At 40.8% G+C, this 23,495-nt stretch overlaps 1 protein-coding gene and 1 pseudogene across 3 annotated transcripts in view; one reads left to right on the top strand and one right to left on the bottom strand.

Annotated features, from left to right (window-relative positions):
* KIF15 (kinesin family member 15) overlaps positions 1-23,495 on the top strand; it is a 77,958-nt gene that overhangs the window by 9,249 nt on the left and 45,214 nt on the right. For 2 of the 3 annotated variants that reach the window (XM_055344602.1, XM_055344604.1), the window contains exons 2-10: positions 2,871-2,913; positions 3,419-3,602; positions 5,823-5,899; positions 12,095-12,132; positions 14,660-14,757; positions 17,176-17,355; positions 21,037-21,246; positions 22,755-22,880; positions 23,047-23,169. In XM_055344602.1, coding sequence (XP_055200577.1) covers positions 2,871-2,913; positions 3,419-3,602; positions 5,823-5,899; positions 12,095-12,132; positions 14,660-14,757; positions 17,176-17,355; positions 21,037-21,246; positions 22,755-22,880; positions 23,047-23,169 — 1,079 coding nt within the window. Of the gene's footprint in view, positions 1-2,870; positions 2,914-3,418; positions 3,603-5,822; positions 5,900-12,094; positions 12,133-14,659; positions 14,758-17,175; positions 17,356-21,036; positions 21,247-22,754; positions 22,881-23,046; positions 23,170-23,495 lie in introns of those variants that run through there. The other variant, XM_055344603.1, reaches the window with a different exon arrangement.
* Positions 8,431-8,514, bottom strand: LOC129522618 (U4 spliceosomal RNA; annotated as a pseudogene).

Raw genomic sequence — 23,495 nt, 5'->3', positions numbered from 1 at the left:
ACATGTTTAAATGGTTACTTTGAGATCTCCCAACATCTGGATGTTATCATAGGCAGTTTTTGTTGCCAGCTTTTTTTTTCCTGCTTCATGGCTCATATTTTCTTGTTTCTTTGAATGCCTGGCATTTTTTTTGGTTCAATACTTAACATCTTAAAGGGTTTTTGTTTTTGTTTTGTTGTTGTTGTTTATTTATTCATGAGAGGCAGAGACACAGGCAGAGGGAAAAGCAGGCTCCATGCAGGGAGCCCAACGTGGGACTCCATCCCAGGTCTCCAGGATCACTCATGCTCTGGGCTGAAGGCGGTGCTAAACCGCTGAGCCACCTGGGCTCCTCTAGATAATAAATTATAGCAGCTTTGGATACTGATCTCTCTACCCTCTCAGGGTTGTTATTTGCTTGTTTGTTTGTTTGTTTGTTTATTTTAAGATTTTATTTATTTATTCATGAACCACGGGGCGGGGGGAGCAGAGACACAGAGGGAGAAGCAGGCTCCATGTAGGGAGCCCAACGTGGGACTCGATCCCTGGTCTCCAGGATTACGCCCTGACTGAAGGCCGTGCTAAACCACTGAGCCACCTGGGCTGCCCCTGCTTGTTTGTTTAATGACTGACTGGATCATTTTAGTGACCTCTCTTTCCCTCTCATGGCGTTAAGCCTCTGATGTTGCTCCTCAACTTTGGGTATGCTCACAGTCACCCTGATGACAGTGTTTTTGGTGGGGATCTCTCCCTGACTACACTTAGTTTTTAAACTTCAGGAATACTAGCTGATTGTGCTGTTTTGAACAGTGCCTAAAAATTGCCCTACAAATTAATCTAGTAGACTCTTCACACCCCTTTTTTGTGTAGAAAGGGGCAAAGAGAGGGAGAGAGAAAATCTTAAGCCAGCTCCATGCTCTGCTGGGGCCCTACGTGGGGCTCGGTCTCATGACCCTGAGATCATGACCTGAGCCGAAACCCAGAATTAGATGTTTAATTGACTGAGCCACCCAAGAGCCCCTGACTCTTGCCCCTTTGACAGAAGTTTCTGAGGTCTGGGTTTGATACTTGTGTTGACCCCAGTAAAGCTGCTCTCAGCTGTCTGATGCCCAGTTCTCTCCTGCAAATTAGTAGGCCAGTGGTGTTTTTTGTACCTCCTGATTGCCTCTCATACAACCTTCATTGTTCTTGAGTGTGTTATTAGGCTTGAACTTTTCTCCATGCTCTGTTGGAAATGAGGTCAGCTCCCGAGCTAAGCTAACTGCTTTGTGGTCTGTTTTCCCTGAGGCAAGATCTCTGATCCTCGGCTCTGGAGCTGGGGGTGGAGACAATGACAGTCTTCTTTCAGAGTGACACCTCTGCTCTGGTTGCTGAGTGTTTGTTGGGGAGTGAATGTGTGTGTGTATGTGCAGCCTGGCATTCCCTTGACTTACCTCTCCTAGTGGAGAACCACTTATTGCCTCATGAGCCTGACCAAGGGTAGATCAGAGTACCAGTGTTTTCAGTACACTATGTCCAAGGTACAGTCTCATTCTACAAGTGGAGGCTGGGTGGGAGAAGGGAATCCCCACCTCTCAACCATATTTTTTGGGATTTAGCTTCAGCAACAGGCAGCTGGCTGGAGGTGGAATGAGAAACTGATAACCTGTTCCTGGAAAGAAAACCCTCCAAATGGGAGCTGAGGGGAGGGGGGTTGAATGTCTGTGTTCCTGGCTGTGCTGTTTGGAGTAGTCACCAACTTGCTGAGCTGGAAAGGAGGGAGTGATCTTGGTTCAAGTACCATAGACTCTCACCTTTGTTGTGGAATTTTCATAGATCTTCTTGACTAGGTGTTTTTTCATTTGGCTGTTTACCTTTATGGCTGGTTCTAGAGAGCTTAAGTGTTTGTTGTTTTGTTTTGTTTTTTTATTTCACCAGTTTTCCTGGGCAGTGGGTCAATGGAGTTCCTCATGTGGTCATGCTGGAAGTTGATGTCTGAGTTCTTTTTTACCAAAATCATTCTCCCTTCTGGGTTGATAACAGGTGGGACTCTGGGGATGAGGGAGAGAGTAAGAGAAGCAGGGAGACTGTTGTCATAACTCAAATAAGGGGTGTTGCTGGCTTGATTCCATAGCAGTGGATTTGACCAGAAGTTGTAGGATTCTGGATGTGTTGAAGGTAGAGCCAAAGATTGGCTAACAGGTTGGATATGAAGTATGAGAAAGGGGTCAGAGCTGACTCCCAAAATTTTTGGCCTGAGCAACTAGAAGGATGGAGTTTTCTGGATGCCTGGGTGGCATGTCAGTTAAGTGTCCAGCTCTTGGTTTCAGCTCTTGGTCATGATCTTAGGGTCCTGAGATCGAGCCCTGTGTCAGGCTCCTTGGTCAGCAAGGAGTCTGTCTAAGACTTTCTCTCCCTCTCCCCTGTCCCTCCCTGCTGGTAGCTCACTCTTTCTCTCTCTCTTTCTCAAGTAAATAAATCTTAAAGAAAAAAGGAGAGAGAAAGAAAAAGAAAGATGGAATTCTCATTAATTGAGTTGGGGTGGGAGTAGGGTGATCAGGAGTTCAGTTTTGGACATTGAGACATTGACCATGGGGCATCCAATTGGAAATGTCAGGTAGGCAGTTAGGTATGAGGGTCTAGTGCTTAAAGTGGTCCAGGGAGGTTTAAATTTGAGACTCACCAACATATGCTTACATTTAAAACCATGAGCTTGGGTGTCATCACCAACCGAGTGGATGCAGATAGAATAGAAGGAAGATCGAGCCTGGGCCCTGGAGTGCCCTGATGTCAAGAGGTCAGGGAACTGAGGAGACAGGAGTTGTCAGCAACAGAAGATCAGGCTAGATAAGAATGAGATTTTTATAGTACAATTTTAAATGCCTACAGTAACTTCTTGTCTTTTTTTCTAGCTGAGTTACGCAACGTGACAAATTGTCAGTCTAACCAAACAAGGTAAGGAAAAATATCGTTGATGAGACCAAAAGAATTAGGGATATAGTATTCCTGAAACAACCATTTAGCATAGTAAGGGGTACTTGTTTCAGAATTAAGCTTGGTCCTCAGCTACCTGGAAATCTGGAAACCTCACACTTCCTCCCCAAAACTTCACCCATCCTCTCACCTTTGAGGCTAAAAGATGGAATTGGTAACCATTCTTCCTTAGGGGTGATTTATTACTGCTACTAAGAAGGAAATCAGACAAGCAGTGCCTGAAGCTCCATGGAATCAACTCCCTTTGAGCTGATTTCAAATAAAAGCTTATGAAGATGAGTATTATGAAACAAATCCGTAAAGGGTGTGAGTCATGTGAGACTCTTTTAGAAGAAGTAAATGTAAGTGGGTAGATTTGGGGCTTTGTTGGGGAAACTCAGTATGGAAACATGAGAGGCAATATGAAACTCAGATCCTTTTTTAGTTTTCCCCACTAAACTTAGGCTGGAACATTTTTTGTCTTTAGTAATGAAGGTGATGCCATCAAAGTTTTTGTGCGAATTCGTCCACTTACAGAAGGTTCTGGATCAGCTGATGGAGAGCAAAACTTATGCTTATCTGTGCTTTCCTCTACCACTCTCCGGCTACACTCCAACCCTGAGCCCAAGACCTTCACATTTGATCATGTTGCAGACATGCAAACCACTCAGGTATGATAATTTTGGAAACTCCATTTGGATAAGATTCTGTTATTTGTGAGGATTTCATTTCTGGTGTCTTTGGTTTGATTTCAGATAAGGACGCTCAAACATTTTATATAAATATTTAGATTTAATATATTTTAAAATATTTTAAACTTAATTTTATTATTTTTCTTCCTTCATCAAACTTTGTGCCAGAATGACAAACCTGCTCTTTTTTTTTTTTTTTTCCAACACTTCCTTTGCTCCTTTTCATTTGGCACCGCATCCAGGATAGGGGCAGTGAGGCCCAAAGCAAGGGCTTCTCCAGCTTCATGTCCCCCAGTCCCTGGTATGCACTGATAAAGGGCAGGGGTCCTGGAAGGCTCAGTGTCTTCATGAGTCATGCATCAGCTTTGGGACAAACTCGCTTTACTTTCATTCACCATTCAGTGATAGAGGTTAGTGGAGGTGTATTTTTCAGAGCCACTTGAATGATTGATAAGTATAGTTGAACTTCCTAGTTGAGGGGAGAGTATCTTAGTTGTGGCTGCTATAACAAAAATATGAAAAACTAAGTGGCTTAAACAGCAAACATTTATTTCTTACTGTTCTGGAGGTTGGGAATTCTAAGATCCAGGCTAGGGTACCCAGTGTCTGGTAAGGACCTGCTTCCTGGCTTGCCACAGTTACCTTCTCACTGTAGAGGGAGAGAGAAAACAAATTCTCTCTCGTCTCTTAGAATGTCAGAAAGGCACTACTCCCATCATGAGGGCTCTACCTTTTGACCTTATCTTCCAAAAGCCCCATCTCCAAATACTTTCACATTGGGGATTAGTGTTTCAACATACAAATTTTGGGAAGGACATAAATATTCAAAACATAGAAGAGAGTAACAGGTTTAAGATTACTATGATGTCAGTAGCTATTTCTAATTAAGAGCAATTTAGTTAAGATCTAGTTAGCACTATGTGTTAGAACTTTCTTTAATGAGGGAAATGTTCAGGGCAGCCCCGGTGGCGTAGCGGTTTAGCACCGCCTACAGCCTGGGGTGTGATCCTGGAGACCCGGGATCAAGTCCCACATCGGATTCCCTGCATGGAGCCTGCTTCTCCCTCTGCCTGTGTCTCTGCCTCTCTGCCTGCCTCTCTCTCTATCTCTCTGCCTCTGAATAAATAAGAAATTAAAAAAAAAATTTTTTTAAATCAGTTTAAAAAAAGGGAAATGTTCTATATCTGTGCTGTCCATTACAGTAGCCTCTAGTCACATGTGGCTACTTAAGTTTGAATTTATGAAGCTTAAATAAAATCTAAAATTTAGTTTTTCAGATACATTAACTGCATGTGGCTATTGAGCACTTGAAATGTGGCTACTGCATCTAAGGACCTGACTTTTACATTTTATTTAATTTTAATTTCTTTGAATTTAAATAGCCACATGATGGCTAATGGCTACTGTATTGGATATCATAGATCTTGATTATTCCCTTACACCCATGGGTATTTTTGGGTGAGATATCTAAATCTTTAGATCTTTTTTCGTTTAGGACATGGATGGTCAATGGAAGTATAAAGTTAGTCACATATAATTTAAAAATTTCTAGTAGGTCATCTGGGTGGCTCAGTTGGTTAAGCATCTGCCTTTGGCTCAGGTCATGATTCCAGGGTCTTGGGATCAAGAGTGCTACGTTGGGCTCTCAGCTCAGCAGGGAGCCTGATTCTCCCTCTCCCTCTCCCTACCTCTTCCGGCTATGTATTTGATACAAAGACGAGTATAATATTAGCATGCAACGTGCTGAACAAAATTCTGTGTAAATTGTAGATATAAGCTTTATTTTTTATTTCTAATTTTTTTTTAAGATTTTATTTATTTATTCATGAGAGACACAGAGAGAGAGGCAGAGACATAGGCAGAGGGAGAAGCAGGCTCCATGCAGGGAGCCTGATACGGGACTTGATCCTGGGACTCCAGGATGACGCCTTGAGCCAAAGGCAGACGTTTAACCGCTGAGCCACCCAGGTGTCCCTAGATATAAGCTTGAAATCTATAATTGTATATGAGCTTAGTGGACATAATTGTCTAATGTTTTTCATTTTAGGTATTTTAGCCTTTTTTCTATTGTGATTGTAATTTTCACATCACAAGCATTGAAAGATTTAAGCACTATTTTTATTCTGTTTTAGAATGTAGTTTAAGAAAAATGTTTTCATTTCTATGAAATGTTAAAATGGTTGGTGTTTACATTTGTAGGAGTCCGTGTTCTCAACTGTGGCCAAGGGCATTGTGGAATCTTGCATGAGCGGTTATAATGGTACCATCTTTGCATAGTAAGTTCCTGGCTATGTCCTTATACAAAGATACAATAGTAAGTGCTTCTGTTCATTTCCTATGGCTGTTGTAATCAATTACCACAAACTTAGTGGTTTGAAACAATACAAATTTATTATCTTTCAGTTCTGTATGCCTGAAGTCTGACATGAGTCTCCGGAGCTATAATAAAAGTGTTGGCAGGGCTGTGTCCCTTTCTGGAGGCTCTGGGGGAGAATTCCATTGCCTTGCCTTCTCCAGCTTTTAGAGGCAACTCAAATTGCTTGGCTACAGCTCTCTTTATCTTTGAAGCCAACAACATGCAACCCTCTGACTATTCTTCCTTAATCACTTCTCCCTCTGACAATGGCTGGGACATGTTCCCTTATTTAATTTTAATTAATTAATTAATTAATTAATTAATATTTTATTTATTCATGAGAGGCACAGAGAGAGAGAGAGGCAGAGACACAGGCAGAGGGAGAAGCAGGCTCCATGCTGGGAACCTGATGTGGTACTCAATTCTAGGTCTCCAGGATCACACCTTGGGCAGAAGGCGGCGCTGAACTGCTGAGCCACCGTGGTTGCCCATGTTCCCTAATTTTAGATATGTGTGATTAAATTGGCCCCACCTGGATAATCAAGATGGAGGGGAATTAATTAATTAATTAATTAATTAATTAATTAATTAATTAATTAATTTATGATAGTCACACAGAGAGAGAGAGAGAGGGGGGCAGAGACATAGGCAGAGGAGAAGCAGGCTCCATGCACCGGGAGCCCGACGTGGGATTCGATCCCGGGTCTCCAGGATCGCGCCCTGGGCCAAAGGCAGGTGCTAAACCACTGTGCCACCCAGGGATCCCTGATGGAGGGGATTTTAAACTCCACCTCCTGGAGAGAATTATTTGGAATTCTTCTGTGAAGAACATTTGTCTCTTCTCCCCCATTTATTTAATTCTACTTAGAGTTATAGTCCAATAAATTATTTTTATCTTATTGTTCATATTGCCTGGCCATTAGGAGCGATTTGAGGTTGGTTTCTGTGTCCCTTTGACATGTCACATGCTTTTGCTTGAGCACTTCTTTACTTTATGATGCTACAGGCTGCTCCTGGCTCATCTGTATTTTCCCTGCCCTAAGCCTAGACTCAGCCATTTTGCCAAGGAGCCCTGGTTCCTTTTTTTGGAGAATAGTATTTAGAAACTAAGATGTGGGCACTAGGTGTGTTTATTGATTGCTCATGGAGTGTCCTTACTTCTAGGTCTTCTCAGCAGACAGCTAGGTGTTATATGTGTATATACTAAGTCATATATACGGACATATCTGTAATGTTTCTGTATGCATCCATTTGTATACACATTAACATAACCATGAGTTCATGCTTATGTCTCTGACTCTAATCAGGGTTTAGAATCCACATGGGTTTGTTCTAACTTTTGTTTTTTATCTGTAACTTGCTGGCCATGAGAACCCTGGCTCCCACTTTCTATCATCCCTTTGCTTATTTGTTCAACCTCAATATACACATAAGGCACTTTCATAATTGTTATCTATATTTCCTGAGAAACAAATTTATAAACAAGTGTAGTGTTGGGACGCCTGGGTGGCTCAGCGGTTGGGCGTCTGCCTTCGGCTTGGAGCATGATCCTGGGGTCCAGGAATCAAGTCCCACATGGGGCTCCCTGCATGGAACCTGCTTCTCCCTCTGTCTGTGTCTCTGCCTCTCTCTCTCTCTGTGTCCCTCATGAATAAATAAATAAAATCTTTAAAAACAAACAAGTACAGTGTTAATGTACAGTTTGTGTGTGTTTTGCCTTACAAATTCCAGTCAAAACCTCCATTTCTAGAGTTACTTAGGTCAGCTCCTTTGCTGCCCACCACTTCAGTGCAGTTATGTCACACACTTGTAATGTAGTTAAGTGGGTTCCATCCTGGGACCGCCAACATCCTGTTTGATGTGGGTTTTTTTTTTTTTTTTAAAGACTTTATTTATTTTTTCATGAGAGACACAGAGAGATTGAGAGAAGCAGGCTCCATGCGGGGAGCCTGATGTTGGACTCAATCCTGGGACTCCAGGATCACGCCCTGGGACAAAGGCAGGTGCTCAACTGCTGAGCCATCCAGGCATCCTGTGTTTGATGTGTTTTGCTTATTTTTTAGTTTGCATTCCTGGAAGTTCACCCTTTGTGATACACAGTTAACATAGTATTTTGACAGATGCAGAGGGTCATATATTTACCACCCCAGCACTGAAGAGGACAGTTCCTTCACCTTAAAAGTTTCCCGTTTGTTCCGCTTATAACCAGCCATTCTCCTTTCGCCTAACCCCTGATATCTAGGGTACACTAATATATTTTCCATTCCTTTAGTTGTACCTTTTCCAGTGTCATAATGAAATCCTACAATATATACCCTTTTGGATCTGGCTTTTTTCTATTAGTGAAAATGCATTTAGGATGTGCCTGTGTTGTTGCATGCATCAATAACTTTTTTCCTTTTTTTATTTCTCTCAATAGTATTTTATTGTATGTATGTATCATGTCACGGTGAGATATTGGGAAAAGTTTTCAATTACCAATAATCACACCTCGGATAAACCTCATTGGCTATGATACTGCCACTGTGCAAAGCTGTATAGATGTATCATAATCTGTCTATCCATTTCCCTGTGAAAGGATATCTTAGTTGCTTCCGGGTTTTAGTGATTATGAATACATTTTTTTTTAAGATTTTATTTATACATGAGAGACATACAGAAAGAGAGGAGCAGAGACACAGGTAGAGGGAGAAGAGAAGAGAGAGAGGGGCAGAGACACAGGTAGAGGGAGAAGCAGGCTCCATGCAGGGAGCCTGACGTGGGACTTGATCCTGGGTCTCCAGGATTAGGCCCTGGGCTAAAGGTGACGCTAAACCTCTGAGCCACCCAGGCTGCCCGATTATGAATAAGTTGTTACAAATGTTTGATTATTGGTTTTTGTGTGAACATAAATTTTCAAATCGTTTGAGTAAGTGTGTAGGAATGCAATTGCTGGACCATATGGTAAGTCTGTGATTAGCCTTATGAGAAACTGCCAAATTGTTTTCCAAATGTATACTTAAAGTGAGTCATGATCCTGAATTTTTCTTTTCTTTTTTTTTTTTATCCTGAATTTCTAAATGTTGGCAGTCTTGAAATATTGCTATTGATTTAATGTTGGAATGTAACATGGAGGTCCAAAAAACATTGTGACCTTGCCGATTAATTATACAATGTGCATTTTAGTAGTATTTCAGATATATTTCACAAATAGGGATATAATTAGTGTAATTTTTTCTTTCTTAGCAGTAGCCTTTCAAATTTTATTTAGAACTAGAGCTTTTTAACAGAATGTAGTGAATTACATAAGACATTTAAGTGGCTAATCCTTTTTGTGTGCTCTTGTTGATAATTGGCTCAAGGCACAAGAAAATAAAAAACATTAAAAAGTGTAAACTTTAGGCTCATATTGCACATACATCCTTGAAAATTTGCCTTCACTTTTCAGTTCAGGGAAACTAAATATTTTCTCTTTAACGGTGAGGCAGATGCCCATTTTCTCATCTGTCTTCTCAAGAGAATAAAAGATTTTTTTCACAGAATATTTTGAGTGGTAAAGTTCAAAAATGAATTTGAAACAGCCACAGTTACCAGAGATTATATTATATTTACAACTGTTATCTTTGAAGGCTTTGCAGGCATCCTAATTATGTTTAATTTGTGACATATTCACTAAAAACTTAATGAAAGTTACTTTTGTCAGAAAAAGGTAGAAATGACAAATGCTTAGAGAGGAATGAGTGTTTGGATTATTGGTTGGGGAACGTACTTTCTGGTTTACCTAAGATAGTCCCAATTCTATGGCAATTATTGATAGTGTCCCTTTCACTCCCAAGTAGGAGACTCAAGAGTAACCATTTCTCTTTCTGAGTTACTAAAGACCTTTTTTCCTAGTTCTAAAGGGAAGAGGTATTAAATAAATAGATCAAACTAGGTGTTTTATTTGTTTTGTTTTATCTTTTGGGGCATTTAAATTTTTTTATTATTATTAATTTATGATAGAGAGAGAGAGAGGCAGAGACGCAGGCAGAGGGAGAAGCAGGCTCCATGCACCGGGAGCCTGAGTGGGATTCGATCCCAGGTCTCCAGGATCACGCCCTGGGCCAAAGGCAGGCGCCAAACCGCTGCGCCACCCAGGGATCCCTCTTTTGGGGCATTTAAACAAAAACTGAATTCAAAATTTTTTTGTGTTTGTGCTGTGAATCCAAGCTAAAGGCATTTCACACCCTGATGGACATCTATTTTTAACATAAGCATTTTTATTTTTAGTTGTTACTCTTGTTTCTTGGCATAATGGAGAAGATATGGCCTACATATAAAATCAGGCCTATAGCATGAGGAATTTTTAAATTGCTTTATTTTTTATTTTTATTTTTAAAGATTTTATTTATTTATTCATGAGAGAAACAGAGAGACACAGAGATACAGGCAGAGGAAGAAGCAGGCTCCATGCAGGGGGCCCGACTTGGGACTCATCCCAGGTCTCCAGGATCACGTCCTGGGCTGAAGGTGGTGCTAAACCGCTGAACCACCTGGGCTGCCCTGAATTGCTTTATTTTAATTTTAATTTTAACTATTTAAAGATTTTATACATTTATTCATGAGAGACACAGAGAGAGAAGCAGAGACACAGGCAGAGGGAAAAGCAGGCTCCATGCAGGGAGACTGACGTGGGACTTGATCCCGGGTCTCCAGGATCACACCCTGGACTGAAGGTGGTGCTAAACCGCTGAGCCATCTGGGGTGTCCTTGCTTTATTTTTAAACGAAGGCGTTTTAGTATCATTGTAGTATCTTTAATGGCAGAATTTAGGAAAGAAATTGGTAAATTATTTAGAATAAACTGGAAACAAAATTCAGTTGCTTCCGGTTAAATGAATTATACATGCATGGAATATAATGTATCTATTAAAAATAATGAGGTAGACTTCTATTTACTGGCTTAGAAAAATATCTGAGATAAAATTAAAGGACAAAACAGATTGCAGAGGAGTAATGAGGAGCATCATTTCAGTTTTGTAAATAAAAATGAAAACTCTGATGTCTGTGTTTGTATAATCCTGAAGCATTATGGCAGCCCGGGTGGCTCAGCAGTTTAGCGCCACCTTCAGCCCACGGCCTGATCCTGGAGACCTGGGATCGAGTCCCACGTCGGGCTCCCTGCATGGAGCCTGCTTCTCCCTCTGCCTGTGTCTCTGCTTCTCTCTCTCTCTCTCTCTCTCTCTCTCTCTCTCTCTCTGTCTCTCATGAATATATAAATAAAACCTTAAAAAAACTCCTGAAGCATTACCAGACAATTATTTTTAAAGATTTTATTTATTTAGGGATCTCTGGGTGGCGCAGCGGTTTGGCGCCTGCCTTTGGCCCAGGGCGTGATCCTGGAGACCCGGGATCGAATCCCACGTCGGGCTCCCGGTGCATGGAGCCTGCTTCTCTCTCTGCCTGTGTCTCTGCCTCTCTCTCTCTCTCTCTGTGTGTGTGACTATCGTAAATTAAAAAAAAAAAAGATTTTATCTATTTATTTGACTGCGAGTGCACAAGGAGGGGGAGTGGAAGAGGGAGAGGGAGTGGCAGGGAGATTGATGTGGGGCGTGATATCAGGACTCTGGGATCATGACCTGAGCCTAAGGTAGATGCGTAGCCCACTAAGCCACTCAGGTGCCCTGAATTACCAGATAATTAACAGTGTAGGAGAGAAAGAAAATGAATCATTCATTCACTTATGTAATATAATTTTAAAAATATTTTGTTTATTTGGGAGAGACAGAGTGAGCACAAGTAGAGAGGGAGAAGCAGACTCCCCACTAAGTGGGGACCCATGACCCAGCGTGATCCCAGAACACGGGACCATGACCTGAACCACTGTCAGATGCTTAATCAACTGAGCCACCCAAGTGCTCCATTTTTTTTTTTTTTAAGTAAGTTCTCTGCTCAACATGGGGGTTGAACTCATCACCCTGAGATCAAGAGTTGCATGCTCTACTGACAGGCAGGCTCCCCTACCTAATATAATTTTTAAAAAGAAAAATAAGATTTTTGTGGGAAAAATTTGTACACTGGTAGACCATATTAAAATAGGAGGGTAGCCTTTTAAGTTTCATGTGTAAAAATAATGTATAAAACATTTGTTTTTACAGTGGACAAACAGGCTCAGGGAAAACATTTACAATGATGGGTAAGTGAATGAAAGATTATTATTTCCTTAATTTTTTTTTTAAGATTTTATTTATTTATTCATGATAGAGAGAGAGAGAGACAGGCAGAGGAAGAAGCCTACTCCGTGCCTGGAGCCCGACACAGGACTCGATCCCGGGACTCCAGGATCACGCCTGGGCCAAAGGCAGGCGCTGAATCGCTGAGCCACCCAGGAATCCCCTTATTTCCTTAATTTACTCTTAATTTACTCTTTCTGCAATGATAGCACCTAGGCACCTAGTACATTTTGGGGGAAGGCATACTTTCTGTATACAATTCTGACCTCATAAAAGTAGGGGTATTTCCCAGGCTTCTGTTAGATTGTAAATTCTATGATAGCAAAGTCCATGTTTGCACCTATGTTCCCAGTCAATGCTCAGCACAGAGTAGATGCTCCATAGTTTTTGAATTGGATTTAATGACTTTTTATATATTTATAAATCTGTATCATTACCACCCAGATCAAGATTCCCAGTCAGTAACTACCTTACCTCCTTCCCCTGAAGTATATATTACTCTCACTTCTCTGTCATCATTAGTTTGCTTGTTTTTAAACTTCTACAAATGAGATTTTACTGTATATACTCTTTTATATCTGAGTTCTTCCTCTCAGCATTATCACCGGTGTTGTTGCATGTCATTTCTGTGTAATGTGTTATTGTATGGATATGCCACGTTTTCCACTCTAGTGCTGATAGACATTTGGACTATCTCCAGTTTTAGACCGTATGAATGAATAATGAGACCATGACCACTTTTTCTTGTATGTGTTTTGTAAAGTTCATTTCTGTTGGATACATATCCAGGAGTGGAATTGCTGAATCATAGATCCATGTGTATCAGCTTTAGTAGATAGTGTCATGATAGATATGGAAGTTCTCTGAACTCCCATCCTTTATAGGTGTTATTATCAGATGTTAAAATTTTAGCCATTCTGGAGTACGTGTAGTATTATCTTACTTTGTTTTTGTTTGCAGTTCCCTGATGTCTGTAGACAGCTGAGCACCTTTCATATATTTATTGGACATTTGAACAGCCTCTCTGTAAAAAGCCCATTCAAGCTTTTTTTCTCCCATTTAAAAAATTAGCTTGTCTTTTTCCTACTCACTTGTGGGGATTTTTTATAAAATAGGTTAACCTGTTAGCCCTTTCTGTTTATAGATAACAGATTTTTTTCTAGGTTTTTCATTTGTCTTTTCAGTTAAGGTTTTTTCTTTTGCCCAAGTTTTTTATTTTCTTGTGGTTGAATTTCGGTTGTCTTTTTTTTTTTTTTTTTTTTTATGATTTCTGAATTGTGAGTAGTAGTCAGAAAGAGTGTTACTGAGTGAAATGAGAAGGAACCGTGAGACTCTGATCTTCCAGGAAGTAGGCTCTGAGTTGGGAACATGCTCAAGAGTGTTCAAAGAACAACAACAAAAAAAAACCCATGGGACTAAAGGAGTTTCCAGAATAAGGGGCTAGTAGGGAGGGAAATTGCAGTTATACCTTGAGGCCAGGTCATGTAGGACATAGGAGATATTTGGGATTTTGTGAGTGGGATGTGAAGTCGTTGGAGTCTGGTTGTTTTTTAATTAATTAATTAATTAATTAATTTATGATAGTCACAGAGAGAGAGAGGCAGAGACACAGGCAGAGGGAGAAGCAGGCTCCATGCACCGGGAGCCCGATGTGGGATTCGATCCTGGGTCTCCAGGATCGCGCCCTGGGCCAAAGGCAGGCGCCAAACCGCTGCGCCACCCAGGGATCCCTGGTTGTTTTTTTTTTAAACTACAGGATGTGATGTATAATTAAAAGGATTACTCAAGCGGATGAATGGAATAGACTAGGAAGGGCTAGAATAGAAGTAGGATGAGGAGCTGAGGCATAGAGGAGACAGGAGATGATGAAGATAACTGTAAAGAATATGCTGAATATCTTTGTATATTATTTAATGGAAGATGTTATAAAATTATCTGCATACTCTTCTATTATTTGTCCTCTTTGTTTATTTACTTGTGGTTTTCCACCTCCTTTATATATGTATATTTTAGGTACCGTTTACAAGGGCCATTTTTTTAAAAGATTTATTTTAGAAAAAGAGTCAGTGCAGGGGTGTAGGGGAGGGGGAGAGACAAAGAATGGCAAACAGCCTTCTTGCTGAGCATGGAGCCCAATGCAGGGCTCGATCCCAGAACCCCGAGATTATGACCTGAGCTGAAACCAAGAGTCGGAGACTCATCTGACTGTGCCACCCAGATGCCCCTTCAAGTGCCATTTAAAATATTCCATGCTGTAGCACATCAAAACAGCTTTAGTGGCTTTTATGGGTCCTTCCTTCAGTCCCATTGATAGGCAAGTTCTGTTCCATTTCTCAGACTAAAATTTAACTTGTTTGGGGGTATAAAGAAGGAATTGTTTATACAATGTGTCATCTTCTGTATAAATTTCCTTTCAGTATTGCCATTTTGAAGGACTGTTATGGAATAAAGATGAATAGCTACATATGAATTTTTTTTCCTTTTCTTTAGGACCATCTGAATCTGATCATTTTTCTCATAACCTGAGAGGAGTAATCCCACGAAGTTTTGAATATTTGTTTTCCTTAATTGAGCGTGAAAAAGAGAAGGTAAAACTTGTCAAAAATTAAAGTGGTTCTGTGAAATTCTAGGTTTGAGCAGTTAGCTGCTAATAATTAGCTCATAACAGAGGGTTATAGATGATACCCTACAATGTGGATAGGCGAGTGTGGCATAGGAAAAACCTTCTCAGTTCTTAAAAAATGAAGGATTCTGAGGTTGTTGTTTTTTTGTTTGTTTTTTTAGGTATCAGATGCTCAACAGATTGAGCTATCCAGGTGCCCCATGGAATTTTTTTTTTTTTAAGGATTTTATTTATTCGTGAGAGACCCACAGAGAGAGGGAGAGAAGGAGAGAGGCAGAGACATAGGCAGAGGGAGAAGCAGGCTCTATGCCGGAAGCCTGATGTGGGACTCGATCCGGGAACTCCAGGATCACGCCCTGGGCCAAAGGCAGGTGCTAAACTGCTGAGCCATGCAGGTGTCCCAGGTTTTTAATTTTTACTAAAAATTTTTAGTTTCTAAACCTTGCATCCTCTGTGAACTCAGAATAAAAGAAGAATGTAGTACTTCTTAGGCTCTCAGATTTTTCAAGAGAGAAAGTATAAAGAAAATCTTAACTGAGGATAACAGATTCATTAAGCCCTGTCACCTACCTTCACATAGGTTCACAGTTGACTGCAGGTGTCCCTAGATCCTCAGGGTGCCCCATAGTGATAGGCCCATCCTTTGCCTCCTCAGTAGCACTTTCTACCACCTGACCATAATTTGCTTATTTCTTTTTTTTTGTTTGTTTAAATAGTGTGCTGGATTCTCTTTTTTTTAATTTTATTTTTAAAGATTTTATTTATTTATTCATGAGAGACACAGAGAGAGAGAAGCAGAGACACAGCCAGAGGGAGAAGCAGGCTCCATGAAGAGAGCCTGATGTGGGACTCGATCCTGGGACTCCAGGATCATGCCTTTGCATGCCCGAAGGCAGGCACTAAACCTCTAAGTCACCCAGGGTCCTCAATTTGCTTGTTTCATACATGGTATGACTCTGTCATCCTGGTGATGTGGGCTTCCCTCTTTTTTTTTTTTTTAAGATTTTTATTTATTTATTCATAGAGACACACAGAGAGAGAGGGAGAGACACAGGCAGAGGGAGAAAGCAGGCTCCATGCAGGGAGCCTGACATGGGACTCAATCCCGGGTCTCCAGGATCACACCCCGGGCTGCAGGCAGCGCCAAACCTCTCTGGCACTGGGGCCGCCCTTCCCTCTTTCTTTGGCTCTCAGGTTGGGCTTTCCTCATGATTGTGCTTATTTAGCTTGATGAATTCCATGTTTGCGAGCCCTTAGTGTAACATGGTCCATTCCCTGTGTACCAAGGAGAACGATATATAACATTGGCTCACCATTTGCTCCTTTGCAGAAAATATCCATCACCTTTGCTGTTAGACATGCACCTTGGGTACCAGTGAAAGTAGTTTAGCACCCTGCATTTCTGTGGTTAAAAATCCTAGAGAAAAAAAAAAAAATCCTAGAGAGCATTTTGAGATCAATATTTAGCCTTTTAAAGAATATAACCCTCGTTTCAAGTAAAACTTTCCAAGGAAGTATAGTATATGACAGATAAAAATGGAATTGCTCTTATCACAAGGAAAAAATTTGTAGCTGTACGGTGATAGGTGTTAACTAGGCGTATGGCAGTTCTTTCTCAGCATATGTATTGAATCAGTATGTTGTACACCTGAAACTAATATGATGTTGTATGTCAGTGATACCTCAGTTTAAGAAGGTGGAATTGCCCATCTCGACTGCCCACCTCCCTGTCTTGCTTCTAAGTCGCCTCTGGAGACCTAGGCCTCCTGGGATCAGTTTGGTGCTGCCTTAAGATGTAACAATGTTACATCCAGTTACCTAGAATTTTTTTTTTTTTTTTGTTACCTAGATTTTTTTTTTTTTTAAATCTTTTTTTATTTATTTATGATAGTCACAGAGAGAGAGAGAGAAAGAGAGGCAGGGACATAGGCAGAAAGAGAGCAGGCTCCATGCACCGGGAGCCCGACGTGGGATTCGATCCTGGGTCTCCAGGATCGCGCCCTGGGCCAAAGGCAGGCGCCAAACCGCTGCGCCACCCAGGGATCCCTGTTACCTAGATTTTTAACTGGCTTTTAGGTACCTTGTTTTTTGTTTTTGTTTTTGTCCCCCCCCCCCAGAGAGAGAGAGTGAGAGGCAGAGGGAGAAGCAGGCTCCATGCAGGAAGCCTGACGTGGGACTCAATCCCGGGTCTCTAGAATCACACCCTGGGCTGCAGGTGGCGCTAAACCGCTGCACCACCAGGACTGCCCAGGTACCTTGTATTGTGTAAGAGATAACGTTGTAGGAAATATACACCTTACTAGGCACATGAAAGGGTGATGCTCATAAAAGATAGGGATGAACTCATGAAAAGAGTGTGTCTAAACAAGCTTTTACTTTCCAGGCTGGAGCTGGAAAGAGTTTCCTTTGTAAATGCTCCTTTATTGAAATCTACAATGAGCAGATCTATGACCTACTGGACTCTGCATCAGCTGGTCTGTACTTACGGGAGCACATCAAGAAGGGAGTCTTTGTTGTTGGTGCAGTGGAGCAGGCAGTGACCTCAGCTGCTGAAGCCTATCAGGTACCCTACCCTGAGCAATTTGATCTATAACCAACATTGTATGCTGTGAAAAGCACCTTGATCTCAAAACAAGCAAGAATTGAACATTAAATATAATTTTACAAAGGCATGACATAGAATGTTCACGAGAAGAAAAAAGAATATGACTGTTTTATAGATTTTTCCTTAGTTAAAATAGAACTTTGAGCCTCTTGATTTTGCATTATTTTGGTGCCATTCATTCCAGTCAGGCACCCTGTAACTCACGGCTGGAGGGTAGGGACAGAGCACAGTTTGTTATTGTGGTATTTCTTCGATGGTTCTTCCTGGGAGCTGCCCCTTTGAGGAGCTTCTGGGATTGCTGCTTTTTAAACCAGCTGGCTGTTCTCTTTCATTTATTTTCTACCTTTGTTTACTTATTAGGTGTCGAAAGCCAACCTCTTTTGAGCACTCAGCTCAGAGCAAACAAACCTCTTGACAGGAATTTACGAAATACACCCATTTTATCTGGCCAGTTTTTTTTTTTTTAAAGATTTTATTTATTTATTCATGAAAGAAGCGGAGACATAGGCAGAGGGAGAAGCAGGCTCCCCGCAGGGAACCCAATTCGAGACTCGATCCCAAGATCCCAGGATCTTGACCCAAGCCAAATGCTCAAAGGCAAATGCTCAAACACTGAGCCACCCAGGTGCCCTAGCCAGTTGATTTTAAACAGTTTTTTATCATGTAATATTTGGTACATACCAAATACTGCCACATGCATTTAAATTACTAAGCTTTTTTTTTTTTTTTTTTTTTTTTTTAATTTTTATTTATTTCATGATAGTCACACACACACAGAGAGAGAGAGGCAGAGACATAGGCAGAGGGAGAAGCAGGCTCCATGCACCGGGAGCCCGATGTGGGACTCGATCCGGGGTCTCCAGAATCGCGCCCTGGGCCAAAGGCAGGCGCCAAACCGCTGCGCCACCCAGGGATCCCTAAATTACTAAGCTTAATGTTAAAATGAACTTGGACTATCTTAAGAGAACTCAAGACCCAGATGTCACCAGTACTATCCTGTGTGTCCTTCCCTACCTCATGTGGCTGGCTCCTTCCTAAATGTAAACACTATCCTGAATGTCCTGATCATTTCCTTCCACTTTTAAATCACATAACATTTGTTTTTCTGAAAATGTTGGTTTTGCCTGTTTTTGAGTTTTAATGAATTATGTGTGTTTAGCCTTCTATACCTTTTTTTTTTTAAGATTTTTATTTATTCATTCATGATAGACAGAGAGAGGCAGAGACACAGGCAGAGGGAGAAGCAGGCTCCATTCCCGGGAGCCTGATGTGGGACTCGATCCCTTTCTATATCTATCTGTCTATCTATCTATCTATCTATCTATCTATCTATCTATCTATCTATCTATCTATCTATTTAATTTATTATAGTCAGAGAGAGCGAGAGAGAGAGGCAGAGACACAGGCAGAGGGAGAAGCAAGCTCCGTGCACCGGGAGCCCGACGTGGGATTCGATCCCGGTTCTCCAGGACCGCACCCTGGGCCAAAGGCAGGCGCTAAACCGCTGTGCCACCCAGGGATCCCCCCCCCTTCTATAACCTTTTAAAACTCAACAATGTTTATGAAATTTATCCATGTTGCGTTTCACTTCATTGCTGTATAATTCATTGTATGAACATTTGTGTGTGTGTGTGTGTAAATACATATGTATATATCATAGTGTGTTTATTTAGTCTTCTAGCTTCAAACACATCTCCTGATTCAAACTTCTTAAACTGTGACTCTCATGTAAGATATAGGTTTTAGGGATCCCTGGGTGGCGCAGCGGTTTGGCGCCTGCCTTTGGCTCAGGGCGCGATCCTGGAGACCCGGGATCGAATCCCATATCGGGCTCCCGGTGCATGGAGCCTGCTTCTCCCTCTGCCTATGTCTCTGCCTCTCTCTCTGTCTCTGTGACTATCATAAATACATAAATTAAAAAAAAAAAGATATAGGTTTTACATGTGACCCAGTGTGTGTTGTGTGTGTATGTGTGTGTATGTGTACATGTGTACATACACATACTTAAATAATGTTGAGATTTTGATTGGAATTGCATTGCAGTTATAGACCAGTTTGGAGAGACTGGCATCTTTACAGTATTGAGTCTATACGTGAACATGGTATGTCTCTTCATTTATTTAGGTCTTTAATGTCTTGTAATCCAATAATTTTCACCATAAAAGTCTTACCTTTTTTTTTTTTGTTAGCTTTATTCCCAATATACCTTATATTTTTGCTCTTGTAGACGGTAATCTCTTATTTATTTATTTATCTTTATTTATTTAAAAAAATATTTATTTATTCATGAGAGACAGAGAGAGAGAGGCAGGGACACAGGCAGAGGGAGAAGTAGGCTCCATGCAAGGAGCCCGATGTGGGACTCGAACCTGGGAATCCGGGATCATGCCATGAGCCAAAGGCAGGCACTCAACTGCTGAGCCACTCAGGCGTCCCAGTAATCTCTTTTTTAAATTGTATTTTGTTTGGTGTGTATAGAAATGCAGTTAATATTTATGGAATACTTTTATATTCCACTACCTTTATGTCTAAATAAAAATCAAGAGTGTGTGTTAAATTTTTTCAGGTAATTTTTTCTACCTCAGTTGAGGCGATTGTGTGGTTTCCCTCATTTATCATGTTAACGTGATAAAATATTAGATTATATATTAGATTATATTTGTCAATATTTTATTTAGGATTTTTTGTCAGTATTTTTTTTTTAATTTTTTTTTTTTTATGATAGTTCACAGAGAGAGAGAGAGAGACAGAGAGAGAGAGAGGGAGAGGCACAGGCAGAGGGAGAAGCAGGCTCCATGCACCGGGAGCCTCACGTGGGATTCAATCCCGGGTCTCCAGGATTGCGCCCTGGGACAAAGGCAGGCGCTAAACCGCTGCGCCACCCAGGGATCCCGGATTTTTTGTCAGTATTAAAGATTGAGATCACCCTGTGATTCCGTTTTTCCTACTCTTTTTTTTTTTTTTTTTATTATCCCCTTTGTCTTTTCTGAAAGTCTGAATGATTGGAATGACTTGTTCTTAAAAATCATTCATTTCCTAAAATCATCTGGGCCTTGTGTTCTGTGAAAAGATTTCTAGCTACCAGTTAAAAATTCTGTATTAGAGTTGTGCAGGCATTTTACCTCTTCTTGGGTCAGAAGTTTCAGGAAGTTTTTAATTTTATTCCTAGAAAATTTTAGTTTCCTCTCAGTTTTCAAATATGTTGGCATTTTTTTAAAGATTTTATTTATTCATGACAGAGAGAGAGGCAGAGACATGTAGAGGGAGAAGCAGGCTCCATGCAGGGAGCCTGATGTGGGACTCGATCCTAGGACTCAAAGATCACACCCTGGGCCAAAGGCAGGCGCCAAACCACTGAGCTACCCAGGGATCCCTAAAGTTTATTTATCATGTTGATTCTTAATTGCCATGGTACCAGAATATGGCCTCATGCAATGTTCGGTCTTTAAGATTTATTGAAAAATGATTTATGAATTAATACAGTGGCCAGTTTTATAAGCATGTGCATGAGAAGAATGTATATCCTTGAATATAGGCTTTTACATTTTTACTAATTCTTTTTTTTTTGTCTATATAATCTATCAGCTTAAAATGGCTGTTGTGTCACTTGGAAGTTGTGGCAATTTTCCTTTTGCATAGGTGCTGTCTGGAGGATGGAGAAATAGACGTGTAGCATCAACATCAATGAATAGAGAGTCTTCTAGGTCTCATGCGGTCTTTACAATTACAGTAGAGTCAATGGAGAAAAGCAATGAAACTGTGAATATACGGACCTCCTTACTCAATCTGGTGGATTTAGCAGGATCTGAAAGGCAAAAAGACACCCATGCAGAAGGGATGAGGTTAAAGGTAAGAATGGAATTATGATCTTCAACTCGTGTGTAAGTTAGTTACTAGAAGTTAGTACCAAGGTAAGTGTGTGGCGGTTAGAAAGGAATGAGAAAATGCTCCCATTCTAAAGGTGTAGGAATTTTTGTTGCGGGATAAGGACATTAAACATACAATGGGATAGAACAAGTCTATCGGTAGCCAGAGTATTTGAATTCATGCCAGAAGAGATGATAGTACAAATATCTGCCAGAGTTAGAGGAAGAAGGGACTGGACTCCTTGGGGGAAGCATGGAAAAAAGTAGTTCTTGAGTTGAGTTCTCAAAGGGGGCAGGATTTGGATTGGTAGAGAGGAATAGGGACTACATGCCTGACAGGGGGGACATCTTAAGGGTCATTATGGATGCTGAGTGAGTATGACATTTGGCATTTCAGCATGGATCAATGGGATTGGGTTTGAGGTGCAAGCTGGCCCGGGTCACTGAGGACCAGGAGTGTCAGGCCAGGTTTGCACTCAACTCTCTAAACACTTGGAAACACTGAAAAGTTTTGAGTGATTTTACATAAAAGCCTTTTTTATAGAAGCTTATTCATCTGGCCCACCACTGCCAGATTCATGAGAGGAGAGCCTAGAGAAAAAGGGCAGCTGTGCTGGTTAATATTTTAGGGGGAGGGCAAGGATGTAGTCCTAGGCTAAGGGATTGGCAGTGGAACCTGAGGTTCTTGGAGTATGTATTTCTAGTGTGTATATATATACTAGCATATTATATATACATATATATGTATTGTGATCTGTGTTGTCAGTAAAATGTGTGGATACTATAGTTGAAGGTATATGAGGGCTAGGAGTAGAGTGTCGGAAACAAGGGAGGACAGTCTACTTTTTGCATGGAAAGTGAGGATTTAAGCCTCCTGATGTTTTAGGCAGTTTCAGGCAGTCTTAGGCCCATGTTTCTATTGAGACATGAAACAAAGAGAAATAACCAGTGCTTGTAATAGGACATGTGCTTGGCCAGTTCCTAGTGTTTCATGTGTATTAGCTCATTTAACCTTCCCAACATCTCTGGGAAGTAGGTACTGTTATCTTTTCTATCTTAGAGGAACAGGAGTGAAATTATCCAGGGGCACACACCTAGGAGTAGATCTGGAAGTCAAGCAGAAGTAGTCCACCTCTACAGACAGTGCTGCTTACACCTTTCTGATTTACTGACTGCTAAAATAGTGGCACTTGAATTCAGAGCATCTTGCTTGATAATATGCACTTTTTCTCTTTTTTTTTTCTGTACTCCTACCACTGCAGACTCAGTTATTGAAGTATGATAACTACAGTAAAAACGCAGTGTAACTTATTTAATCCCAATATTTTTCCCTCCCCAAACCACTTTTTTTTTTTTTTAATTTGGCAGAGTTATCCTTAATAATATTGTCCTTACTTGACTTTCTATTCAAAATTCACTGCTAGGCTTTTTTTAATTTAAAATACTAAAATGAAAGCAGTACACCTCAATTTTTGTTCTTTTTCCCCTTAGGAGGCAGGTAACATAAACCGGTCTTTGAGCTGCCTGGGCCAAGTGATTACTGCGCTTGTCGATGTGGGTAATGGGAAACAGAGGCACGTTTGCTACAGAGACTCCAAACTTACCTTCTTACTTCGGGTAAAGTAGATCATTGGCTTCCTGGGCCCTCTTTTTGGTTATGCTCACTATGGTTGGTAGTCCTGTAATCTCTCAGTCTTAGTGGTAAGAATATCCATTTTCTTTGCTTAACAAAGATCTTGTGGTTTCTCCCCTGAAAATGTGTATTATTCGTATCATTAAACAGGATTCCCTTGGAGGTAATGCCAAAACAGCCATAATCGCTAACATTCATCCTGGATCCAGGTGTTTTGGGGAAACCCTGTCAACGCTTAATTTTGCTCAAAGAGCCAAGCTGATTAAAAATAAGGTAAAATACTGAGTACAATTAAGTAAATTAGAAAAATACTCGTTTGCAGTGTCTCACTTTAATGATTGCTCTAATTATTAACACTAGCTTATATTTATTTCTCTGTGAAAACCTAACTCTAAGCAAGATTTCTGTTTCATCTTTTGTAGCTTTCTGTATTGCTCAAGTAGTTTGAGATTTAGATAAGGTCTTATTGTTGGTATTGTTTGGTTTATTTTTTCTTGAAGGCAGAGTTTTTCCTTTCTAAATTGGGTTGGAGACTAAATTTATTTACCTGTTAAACCATACTATCAGAGTTGTGTGTCTGTGTCTGTATGTGTGTGTGT

Source organism: Nyctereutes procyonoides, unplaced genomic scaffold (genome assembly GCF_905146905.1).
Source record: "Nyctereutes procyonoides isolate TBG_1078 unplaced genomic scaffold, NYPRO_anot_genome, whole genome shotgun sequence".
NCBI lineage: Eukaryota > Metazoa > Chordata > Mammalia > Carnivora > Canidae > Nyctereutes > Nyctereutes procyonoides.
The sequence above is the reverse complement of the archived record's forward strand: the minus strand, read 5'-3'. Positions and strand labels throughout refer to the sequence as shown.